At 36.2% G+C, this 13254-nt stretch overlaps 1 protein-coding gene across 2 annotated transcripts in view; it reads right to left on the bottom strand.

Moving 5' to 3' along the window:
* LOC150099954 (uncharacterized) overlaps positions 1-10591 on the bottom strand; it is a 257685-nt gene extending 247094 nt beyond the window's left edge. Inside the window, exon 1 of one of the 2 annotated variants that reach the window (XM_090402731.1) lies at positions 10152-10591. In XM_090402731.1, the coding sequence (XP_090258857.1) occupies positions 10152-10274 (123 nt within the window). In that variant the 5' untranslated portion in view covers positions 10275-10591. The remainder of the gene's footprint in view (positions 1-10151) is intronic. The other variant, XM_090402732.1, reaches the window with a different exon arrangement.
* Positions 10592-13254: the final 2663 nt, after the last annotated feature.

Here is a 13254-nt window from a genome sequence, read left to right as displayed (position 1 = left end):
TGCGTTCGTACAGCAGAATTCCTCGCAAATCTGCAGGAACAGGTGTTGAAGAACCCTGGCATTGGAATTCGGGCTTTGTTCGTGGAGTTGCTAACTGTAGTCAAGCCCTGGATAACAAGGGTAGCCAATGGTAGGCCGTATGTATGGCAGCAGGATTCGGCCCCTTGCCACACCTCTGGGAAAAGTCAAAAATGGTTGTCTGAAAATTTCTACGACTTCACCAGTCCAAATGTTTGGCCTCCAAACTCCCCAGACCTTAACCCCATGGATTATTTTGTATGGGGCGCAGTTGAAAAAGACACCAATCGCACTTCCAGTAATACAAAAGCCCAGTTAATGGATAAAATTAAAACAGTTTTTGCGGCCCTTCCCAGGGAGACTGTAGCATCAGCTTGTTCGAGGTTCCGAAGCAGAATTGAAGCTGTGATCGATGCTAATGGTGGTTATTTTGAGTAAATCTTGTTGATAGTATTGTAATTAACTCTGCCTGTAATGTTTTTTTGTCAATTCATTAAATTTAATAGATACAAAGAAGATTTTCTTTTTCCTTACGAAACTGTCAAATTTATCCCGAACACCCTGTATATATATATATATATATATATATATATATATATATATATATATATATATATATATATATATATATATATTGACCTTACACGAGAGTCACAAGGTCTACAACAATCAAAAGTGTAAGCAAGTGATTAAAGAAAAAAAAAGCAACCTACTAACATGTTATTTAAAAGGCTGAGGGTAGCACTCATTGAGTTAAACAGTATGTGAAGGCTGTACCAGAGAAGAGAGGTAGAAAAACTACATTTTCATTCCATATAACAGGAGTTGGATGGTGTATAGATGTTAACCAGTAACTGCTCTAGTTCTTCATGATTACAGGAATGGAGGAATGGAAGTGACCAGTAATTCAGCAAAGCAACACTTATGAAAGTACCTATAAAAAAATACAGAATGCAGGAAAAAAATGCTGATGAAAAAGTGACTGCAAGGATTGCCTATTTCTATAAAAATCAAAAAATTTTAGGGAAGTTTTGGATGCACCACCCCAAATGTGAGAACATTCTAACATGGTTAATTTTTATAAACTGTTAGAACTTTAACAAAAAAAAAAAAAAACATTAAGTTCAAGAGGCTGAAGTGACTAGTTATATAATACGCCAGGATAAGCTGGATGTGAAAGTCATTCCAAGTAGAAAAAAATGATCTTGAGAGGATATCAGAACATTATCAAAAGCAAGAGGAAGTGAAGTGGGATCTTTCTTGCAGGTAATAATAGAGGACTATTTTAATAGCATTGAAATTCACTAGGTTCTCTTCATCTCACTTGAAAATTACGAGGAGATCGGTGTTATAGCATTGGTTATGGAATATCTTCAATCAGTTGAGTACTACAGGGTTTATTCCAATGAAGAAGAGGAATGAAAAGTACAGTCATCAACAAAACCATGAACAGAATGAAGTTAGAGAGAAAGAAGGCCACTGATGTAAAGGAGGAAGAGCATGAGATACCCCAGCATAAATAAAGAAGTCTGATTAGAGGAGGCCATCCACAATGACATGAACAGAGAAGTGGATAGCTGCTTTAATATAGGTGCATAAGTTGATATGTACAGAAAAATATAAAGACTGAAACTTAAACTTATGTGAAATGAATTTATTAGCTATAAAACTTTCACTTAATAATGTAACACAACATAAAATTAAAATTAAAGAATCATTTTCAAAAAAAGCAGCACTATAACATTAATAGGATAACAAATTATTATTATTACGTGAACACCTCCAAGGAGTCTTTGGACTCATCGAGGGAGGGCACCTACTCTACAACTCTTCATCTTCACCAACTACAATGAACTTCAACTACATCATCTACTGCCCACCACCACCACCACCATTAGTATTTTCACAGACAATCACAAATATCCATGCCCATGGTGGGATTTGAACCCACAGCATTTTGGCTGGAGAATGGATATGCTGACCACTCGGCCAACCAGGCTGTCAGTCAGTAAAATTTCCAATTATTAAAAAAAAAATTTACAATATAATCAGGAAGTTACATAAAAATGAGGTAATAATATTTCTTATAAAGAGGATAACTGAAGGCCATCAGATCTGTTTAAGTTGAGTCAGTGTTGAAAGGGCTCAACTCTTTATATATATACACTCTATAAGGAATCTAGATCAATGTAAAAAGTTTAGTTTATTATATAGACACCTCCATGGAGTCCAGACTGATTGCAGGAGACCCAATTTAGACACAATCTATCATACCTCTTCTTAAATCCATTAACACACCAAGCACTTACAGTTGACTCAAGCAACCCACTCCGTTCATTCCCACTCTCCAAGGTGAAAAATGTAGTTCTCATACCCTGCTAACTCTTACCCAACTTCCAGGGATGATCTCTTGTTCTGCTCCCTCTAGCCAAGTGTTAAAACATTTTTCTTGCATCAATCCTATAAAATCCTTTTAAGTAACTTAAATGTTTCTATCATATCTCCCTTCCCCCATTTTCACATATCAACAGACTTCTGAAATCCACAAACCGTCAATTTATCTTCATAGGGAGCATTCCACTCACCATCTTGGTCACTCATCTCTGAATCCTCTCTACCACTTTCTCATCAACAAGAAATCCAGGTGACCAGACCTGAGCACAGTAATCAAGATGTCCGTGTATCAAGGCATTATAAAGAGGAAATAACTCCCTTATCTTTACTTGTCAATGCATTCTTAAATAGCCAAGTAATCTTATGAGCTACCTTAGCAATATGTCCTCTAAACTTCAACTCTCTATCCAAATTTAAATGTCTACACCTAAATCCCTAGTTTCATCTAATGTAGTAAACAACTTATATTTTAATCCCAAAATGCATAACTTTACATTTCTCCACATTAAACTGGCCCATTATCTTTTGCCTATACTGAGCCTATTTAAATCACCTTGCAAACTCTCTACATTTCCTAATTCACTATTACTCTATTTAATTTTGCATCATCAGAAAACAACTGAATATTTCCTTTCAGGCTATTTCCTACACTGGTGTCCAAAACCTAAGGAAGAACATTATTTCTGAAGATAACAACCACAAATTTTTACAAATCAGCTTGTGGCAATTTATATAACTGACAATTTCAAGCAGAAAGCAGGTACACATTCAAATTTTCGAATTGAGTGTAAAGGGGTTACATGGTAGCACTCAACAGGATAAAAGGCAAAAGGCTGTAATAAATGAATTGTTTGAAGGAAGCTGTTTTTATGAAGGAATAAAGTTGCAAAATTGGATGTTTTGTAATGTCTCGGACATCATCTAGATCAGGGGTTGCCAAACTTCTTTGACCGTCGACCCCTTCAAGAGTTTCTTGATGTTTTATCGATCCCCTCTATTTTACTATTACGTAATTATAATAGGACAAGCGAAAAAGATGCTTATGTGAGTTTTTAGATTGCTTATTTTATAGTTACAGTGTTTATTGTATGTATAATATAGTATATATTATTATATTACTATTACTACTACTATCACTAGTAATATACTGGTCTTAATAAACTACTGGTATTACCACCAGCCTTTCTCAATTCTTCAGCATAGAGAAGTTTAGTTCGTGAATGAATAACGATTGAATTGCGATATGTATGTTGATGAATTTTAGAACATTAAGGTTCACTTGTATGTCGATGGCAAAAATGAGACTGGGAACGAATATGTGCAAGTATAAGTAAATAAGCAACCGCGCACGTGTTGCCATCTCGCTCCTGCCGCGCCAGCCAAGCGGGAACCACAAACATCCATTTATTGGTAAATACGTCATTTTGGCCTACTTGATTGGCCTCCATAACTATTTTCATGACCTTGCTCCATCTTACAGGTCTTATTCATGTCACTGTTCCTACGATTCACTCTTAATTGCGTTGTCATTCAGGATGGAGGTAATCCAAGTTAACCGAATTAAATATTACCTGTACAATGATGTCTTATATTTTTCTATCTACCCCCAATCAACCCCTGAGCCCGAATCGACCCCTAAAAATATTATATCGATCCCTGGGGGGGTTGATATAACATTTTTAGGGGTCCACTTTGGCAACCACTGATCTAGATGATTTCACATGGAGAAAAATTATTGGACAGCTTGAAGAAGGCTGCAGAATTACTCATACTAACCAGAGTTTGGAATCTCACACAGTGTTGTATCCAGGCTCTAGTGTTTCAAACCAATGGAATTTGTTTTAGATGTTTGGTAAGAGGTCACCTATGCTCTACCATGGAGCATGAAGACATATTTTTGGTTATAACAGCAAAATGTAACAACACACCATAGCAAGTCAGCTCCATTCAAGCACAAGTACACACACATATATCGAAAAACTGTGGCAAGATGTCTGCGACAAGTAAGCTTTTACACTAAAGGTCTGTAGTCTGCATCCCTTTATCCACAGCTCATCGTAGAGCACATTTTCAGTGGTGCTGTATCCATAAAAAATTGGACAAGACACCAATGGGCTAATGTACTCTATACAGACAAGTCATTTTAGTGCTTCCTCTGATTATAGACAACACTTGATGGCATGAAAGTGGTACTGCTAACCATTGCAAGAATGTTCTTGAAAGGGATATATATATGGTGGTGCTGGTGTCGTGGTGTGGGGAGGCGATTTGATTAGTTTTAATTGGTGAATGATATTGTAAAAGTTCTTCAATGTTGTGTTCGATTGTTCCGTGGTGCTGAAGGCAAACAATTCATTTTTATAGATGAAAATGCCACACCACATTGTACATGAGCATTGTAGAAACTTTTGGAGACCAAGAATATTAATCAAATTGAGTGGCCAGCACCCCCCCCCCAGAACATGTTTGGGGTGCAATAGGAAGACACACTGCTGCTCGAAATTCCCCTCTAGAAAACAAACAAGGCCTTATCCTTGCTCTGAAGGAGGAGTGGGACAGTTTTCCTTAAGAACTCCTGAATCACTTGGTGTTACGCATGGTATGACATTGTGAAAGCTGCACTGCAGTTCTGGATGGTCATATACCATACTGAAATGTCTTGCCACAGTTTTCTGTAAGCACTGTACGTTAATTCCTTAACTGCATCCTTAGGAAATTTGTAACTTGCCGAAAATGTATTGCACCAGCTTTCACCTGGATTCTGCTCCATATACCACTTTTTGATATCTTTCCAGCAGTTAACCTCTTATCCACATAACCAGTGTCATATTCACTTACATTTGTTCTAATTTGTATAATAAAGTTCCATGTCATATTCGGTCAAATGACTTCGCAAAATCTAGCAGAATCATAGTGTAACCATTCCCCTTATCCAACTCAGCTCTCACTATTATAAAAAGTTAGTAAATTACTAAGGCATGTTCTCTCCTTCAAAGTATCATATTCTTGTCCATCCATTCCTGAATTCTCTTTCTGACCAATTGTTCCAATTCTTTTACCATCACTCCTGAAATACTGATTAGTCTATAATTTGCTACTGCAGTCTTAGAACTTCACTTATACGAGGGAATTCCTTTAGTACTCTACCAAAGTAGAGATTTAAATTAAAGAGCCTAATCAGAGGCATTGGCAGTTCCCTTGCACATTCCGACAAAACGCAAGCTGATATCCCATCTAATCCCACAGTTGTATTCATATTGAAATTCTGCAAACCCCAAGAACCTCCAAGTCATCCACCTCCATTTCCACATTACTCCATCACATATGTCACAGCATTAACCCCACTTGTATGGCATACCCTTGCAAAGTAAATGCCTCCATAGAGCAATGGGAAGAAAGCAATGTTTCTTCAATTGAAGATCGAAAGGAGACACCGTGGGGCCATTCGATTGGAAGTGGCCTAAGGAATCTTAATATATATATATGTTTTATGCTGGCCTGGTTGGCTGAGTGGTTAGTGTATCCACCCTCCAGCCAAAAGGCTGTGGATTCGAATCCCACCATGGGCATGGATGTTTGTGATTGTCCATGAAAATAATAGTAGTGGTGATGGTAGGCAGTAGATGGTGCTGGTACAGATGATGACGGAGACAGAGAGAGATGTAGAGCAGGTGCCCTCCCTTGAGAGTCTTCGGACTCCCTGGAGGTGTCACATAATAATAATAATAAAAGTGGTCAATCAGTGACTCAACTATTTTATCTGCTTCAGTCATCTCATGATTATCAGCACTCATTAAGGTTATTCTTCCTCTTACTTGCCACATCGTGAAAGAACTCTTTGGGATATCCCTTGGCCTGCTCAGCTAGTTTCTTCTCATGATCTGATTTTGCCTTCCTTTCCATACTAGTCACCTTTTATACCTGACCCTTGTAATGTTCATGAGTTTGCTGGTCACCTTTCTCCTTATATACCCTCCAGAGCGTTTTCTTCTTCTGCAGCTCATACTTAATGATATTACTCATCTATCTAACTCCTACCTGATTAACCCTCCGTACCTTAGGTATAATATTTAATATAGCTTCCTCTAGATGCCTCTTAATTATCTCCCATGCACTACTAACATCCTTCCCTTACAGGGTTTTATGCTATGGCACAGCTTTCAGCTTCTTCCTAAGCTTGTCATAATCACCTGCCTTCTTATTCCACATATACCCCTTCTTGACAGAATATTCCTCATTTGTTACAATCTTCAAAGTCAGGAGTGCATGGTCACTTTATCCAGTTGGAGGCAATGTGGCCTCGTTTAGTTACAGATAGCTCTTCTGATCCTATGACCAGGTCCAATACTCCTACATCTTGAGTCCCTCCATCACATATTTCATCAAGTAATTATCTCTCAGTAGGTGTATAAGTATCATTTTCTTCCTTCCTTCCAATCTATATCTTCATAGTTGAAATCCTCCATAATAATCACAACCTGCACTCATTGTACCAATTTGCTGATGCATGTCTTCCAGATCATCCCTGGAATCCCCCTGGCCTATAGCAGCAACCAACCACATATTTTGTCTTATTGGCCTTGATCTCACATCAGACTGCTTCAAATGAACTGCATGTTCTTCTAGGCCAGGCTGTTCAGGTTAATGGTACTGGATGTAAATTTATGTTCTTCAAGATAGATGGCTGCAGTTCTACAAGACTGTCCACAGTAAAACAAACCACAACAGCATAGAATCTGGTAGAAACCTGGATGGTTCAGTGGAGAAAGGAAGGTAGAAATCTTCCTAACAAGACAAAACAATACTACAATATTAAGAGGTTTTAGAACTTTAGCTACGTGTTTAGAAATCCCTTTAATATAAGCAAGTGGAATCTGAGGAATATCTTCAGGAAATCTAAAGGCTGGCTGTCTAAAGCTTTCTTAATAAAAGATTTATTAAAGTCATTTTTCATAAAAGCAGATTAAATATATAATTCTTGATGTAAAAGGTCTTCAATGGAATAAATATTATCAATACGATATAACTGGTTTTATTAAGTTCCAACCTTTTGACTGGTTGATGACTAGGATGACGATGATGAGAATTAACATGGATATAATGATCAGCATGAGTTTCTTTTCTAAAAACATTAGATATTAAAATATCTAAAAAAAAACTAGTTGATTATTGTTTTCTTCTTCTAAAGTAAACTGAATTCTCAGATGAACCATATTTATTTTAGAAAGAAAGTTTTAAAGTTGAAGATGAACCTTTCATATCGTAACTATATTATCTACATGTCTGTACTATACTAGGGTGACATCAGTTTTTCAAAAACTTTCCATGGTTTGTGTCCAAAAGGTGGGTAAGATTAGAAAGGAAGTCTCGTGTAAAAAGAGAATGGCAGAATTCATATTGGCGATCACTAATGAACGGATGGTAGTGGAATACGTTGGTGATTGTCTTTTTTATCGCTTTCAAGAGTACCAAAGTGAGAGCAATGAGGACAATAGCTTAATGGCTGACTTTTTTATTTTTTAAGGTAGACTTGATAAAGACTTGCTTCCATGCTATTGAGATGGATATCAGATTGATATGATAGCTTATGTAGGTGATACAGGATAGTGTTACTTCTGGACCACAAGTTTTAAGCATAACTATAGGGATACCATCTGAAGCAAAAGACAGAAGTACCAAGACTAATGATTTTTCTGTCGTAACAAAAAATCAGAAGAGGCATGTTGTGGTGAGCACTTTTTAAGTATAGAAAGTGATCTGCCTTGGTTGTCTATACAAGGGTTGGAGTTTAAGACTAATGACAAGAGGCCCAACTTATCTTTGAGTGATGTTATTATGGTACCATCAGGATGTGAGAGGAAACAAGGGGAATTACATGTTACACATGGTGTTGAGATGGATATCAGACTGATGTGATAGCTTATGTAGATATTACAGGATAGTGTTACTTCTGGACCACAAGTTTTAAGCATACATGAATAACAGCCTTGGTGAGGGACCAGACTTCTTGAATATCAGATGAGCAAGATGCAAGCTTATTGCATTTCACCCTTACAAAGTCTGATTTGAATCTACTGATTTTACACACACACATTTTGGGCAAGCTAAATGAGAAACTGGAGTTTCTGACTTGAGCCATTGAACATATACTGTATTTTTATCATCAACTACAGAGACGCTTTTTTTTTTTTTTTTTTTTTTTTTTTTTTAGAGAACCAAAGCTTGGATAGAATTTTTTTAGAGGTAAGGTCAGAAGTTTGCAGTGGAGTGGAGATTGAAGGCTCTCATTCCAGCAAGGATTATTTTGATTATTAGTTCAGAGCTGATGTTTGGATCAGGACAAAAGAAACAGTAATCTAACCAGCCGGAAAGCAGGTAGAAATCCCAGAATCAGAAATTCCCAATCTGTAGAAAGGAAACGTGGATAAGATTATGGTCAGAGTTGTCAAGAGGGAGCAGATATCTACAGTGTATTTGGAGGGAGAGTTGGTTAAGAAAAACTAAGAGTGCTGGAAGAATGATGAGAATTGTCCAGTATTCCAGTTGATAGGTTAACTATTTGTATTAAATGATGGCAGAGAAAATGATTCAGCTTTCCTTTTTGCTATAAGTTAGGGAAGAGAAACTTTTTTTTTTTTCTTAATGAATGTTAAAGCTTCTGGAAGATTAATTTCGCAATTTGACTGTAACAGATCAACTTTTAGAGATAAATAAAAAAAGGCAGAATGGTTATCTGAATTAGGAGTAGTAAAGGGAGCAAATGAAGGTATGAGGTGAGGTAAGAAAACCTTGAGTCAGAACAGATTGAGACAAGGTTTCCAGCTTTGATAGCCTTTGGCAAAGAATGGTCCTATGTTGCTACCCTTTTGATGTCAGGAATAGAATTAGAAGGATATAATTTTCTGGAAGGATAGAGATGTGAAAAGAGGAGAGAGAGTGCTGCTAATGATTGCAGAGGAATTGTGTCTGCAAAGTGTGGAAGTTGATGGTGCATGCACAGAAGCCTAAAATGTAAAAGTGCTTCAAATCAGAGACCATAAAAACTACACCAAGTTGGATGAAAGTATAAATGCTTCAGATTGTCACAAGTCTGATGCATCCCTACAGGATAAAACCAGGGAATGGACTGTTAATGTGAATTAGAAACAAAGCAAACTGATGACTTGAAAAGATGTGGCATTAATAACAGATTATTAATAATTAAGACAGAAACGCGCATTAAGGAATGTGCAAGAAGTAGTTTAACACAAACTAAAAAAAAAAAAGTCATAGAAGGAACAAAACAGATGAACTGATAAGAACGTTTTATACTACAGAAAAGAGCTGATCAAATCGGATACCTGATATATAATAGAGAAATGTTTTGGAGAAACCGCTGGGTCATCAGTCTGGTATCTATCTCAAGACACCTGGTTGGTGTATCCGCTCTACAACCAAGACGCTGCAGGTTCAAATCCCACCTAGGGCATGGATGTTTGCGTTTGTCCTACTAACCCTTTATCATATGTACTGCTGTAACGCGTGTCAGTATGGTCTTTGCGCCATAAAAATCAAAAATAACTAACCTACCACCATGCTATATTTTTGAAAATGATTTATTCATCAATAAATGTATACCGAAATAAAAGAAATCCAAAATGTTTATTTTTTATGCTTTTCCCTAAAGATGCAATCTCTATTTTTTTTTTAAAAAAAACTTTATTACGCGTATATCCCTGTCTCTTTATATTTGCTCCTACCTCTTTAAAAGCATATGGAAGACCTAGAACTCCTGCACCAATGAACGATGTAACAATATTAACAATAATTCCTACAGATTTCGGGATGTTGAAAGGAACAAATGAAGATACTTTAGTAATCATTTCAGCTCACATATACGGTGGAAGTTAAAATCACAACTTTGGCTTAACAATGAAGGAGGAAAATATACATAAATAAAAAATAAAAAGGGAAAACGTTTCTTCACGAAAGCACCATATGGAAACCATCCACTCGGTATATTGACATCGTTACTCAGCAATACATTTATCCAACACCCCAACACCAAATACACGTGTCTCCAGTTCCAAGATGCATCACTAAAACAACGTTCTCACATCTCTCTCACTGCATAAATTAAGCAGCTCCGACATGTAAGCACCTATGAATGAGTAAAAGCTTTCACTGTTGTCAAGGTTATTAAAAGGCGACGTCTATATGTAATAACTAAAACTGTTTTGTATCCACACCACGTGGGCGTTCACGAGACGTTTTGTGCTGTCATTCTTAGCTGATCTCTGCCACCTGAAGTCGCATAATATAAAAGTATTTCATAAACAATTTGCATTCTTCCAGAACTGTAGCGGGTGTCATAAATAAATAAATAAATAAATAAAATAAAAATAGCCTTTTATTCCCTTATAGGAAGGAGGCAAGGCCGGTGTCATCATTTTCTCTATAATAAAATAGATAAAAACTAGAATTTCAAAATAATGACGTAGTGCCTATTGGCTAACTGAAGATGTTGATATTAAACAGTACAAGACATGGGCGTTATAATTATAAAGCATATTTTACATTGCGCAATTCAGGACCACACTGAAGCCATACTCAAAATATTCTACACTCCATCAAAATTTGAACAAGCCAGTTAAAAGCTCAGTAACAAGTTATTATTATTATTATTCATTATTATTTTTTTTTTAACATTAGAGACTCGAGTCAAGATTAGTCCTTTATAAATGTGTAGTAGCATATCGTTTTGGTAATTTGTGTGTTACATTATCATTGAAAGACAGTTTCACTGGAGTGGCCAGAAATATTTAACCAGACTTTTAACTAAATTCGAAATGTTTTTGAATATTTCATGCGAATTATGTTTAATCACTAATCGCATGAATTTTATTTCATCTAAAATCATGTAATAATTTTACAAATCGGTGTTTGAAGGAAATGTGTGCAAAGTGAGATCCGATATGCAGACCCAAGGAAAAATAATGATTGATGATCCTGAACAAGTGAGAGTATAGGCAAGGAACATTCAGGAAAGTGGTTCGAGTGCATCCAATTAAATATTAAAATGATTGTATACTAATACTAGAACAAGCGTTAGGATTTTTTTTATCTTTGATTAGGACATCGTCTGGAAAATAGGTATTAGTGAGACTTAATAAACCAATGATAATGTAGCTATTGTATTATAGAGTAAGGATTATTTGTATTCTCAGAGAAGACAGGGAGAATAAAATGTAAGGCGATGTGTTATTGATTATAGCAGAAGAGTTGTAAATAACAAGGCTAGGAGATTGTCAGAAACGGCATTGGGAAGGCTGTGAGAGGCAGTATATTTGAATACGTTCGGTGTAGTGGTGGAGACAGTTGTATAGTTAGTGAACTCCCGCGACGAGGTTCGGACTTCTTGGAGATGTCACGAATAATAATAATAATAATAATAATAATAATAATAATAATAATAATAATAATAATAATAATAATAATGTTTGTTGGATGAGATAAGACTCAGTAAGACAAAATATGTTGTTGGTTTTGCTATAGGCTTAGGCATGCAAGAGGAAATGTATATGGATGAAAGGTACCAGAAGATCAGAGGAGGAAAATGCAGAGTAATTATTGTAGGAGACTTTAGTTATGGCGATACAAATTAAAAATAGGAAAGAATAAAAAGAAAAGGGGAAGAAAAAGAAATTTCTACAGCTATTACACGACACTTACTAGAGAAAATATAGATGGAGGGAGCTGGCAGTTGGAGGGTGTTGAATTGGTTGTAGCCAACTGGAGATAACGACCATTCATTGTTTTCCTTCCTGTCAAGAATGAGGTGGGGGAGATATTATTTGGAATTACAGATCTCGAAATTATATCAACTTTAGACAAAACCGAGCATGAGAATCTCCAAGAGGCAGATGTTGGCAGTATATGAAGCCATCAAAGAGCAGTTAATGGGAGCAGTATCAGACAGTGTTCAAAGAGTTAGGAGAAATGAGTGGGAGTTAAATAAATAAGAAGCATCATTAAACATAAGCTGCAAAAATAGAAGATATTGTGGAAGGAATAAGAGATGAAATACAGATGAAATGCTGTCAGCAAGTTCGTGAACATTACATGTACAGGCAATAAAGGTTACTGAGGTAGTATGAAAGATTCGATAACGTTTATTGCCTGAATTATCAAATGAAGTAACCGAGCAGGCAAAAAAGAAATCCAAATGTTGTTTCACTATATAGTCAATAAGAGGAAAATCGGTTGTGAAAAATAATCTTTAAGGGACTCTACTGTTTGAATTTCCGAGGGAATATTTTGCTAAGATAAATCAAGGTGAAGGTAAAGAATAATCGATTTTTGAACAGGCATTCATGTGAACTGTGAAAATGTTCTCTCCGAGCTATGCGCGTGTAATCGCGCACAACCGTCTAAAACGAGCGCACATGCTTAGCAACTGCATGCACAAAACTTTTGCTTTCAGGATTTTTAATAACTAAAACATATTATATGATAAATAATACTTGCACTTATTTTATTTAGTAATTTCTAAAATATTACACAACCAATTCCAAGTTAATACACTCATATTAGCTACTAGTTAAATTAGGTAAAAGTAACTAATTTTAGTTACTTTTACTGAGCTATGTTTGAGAACTGGAGCTACTGTCAGCAGAGTGCAGAAGCATATTTCTTTCTAGTGTCTAGTCCACTATCGAGTCCAGTGATTATCAAATTTTTCTGACTACGACCCAGAATAAAAAATACATTTTATTTCTCAGCTAAGCGCACGCGCAAAACCCCAAGTGTACTAAGGTGGTATAATACAAAGAAACTTCCTGCAAAGCTAGAAAAAGTTTTACT

This window comes from Typopeltis vanoorti, chromosome 13 (assembly GCF_054136105.1).
Source record: "Typopeltis vanoorti isolate ZY-2024b chromosome 13, IOZ_Tvanoo_1.0, whole genome shotgun sequence".
Taxonomy (NCBI): Eukaryota; Metazoa; Arthropoda; class Arachnida; order Uropygi; family Thelyphonidae; genus Typopeltis; species Typopeltis vanoorti.
This window is presented reverse-complemented; position numbering and strand designations above follow the sequence as displayed.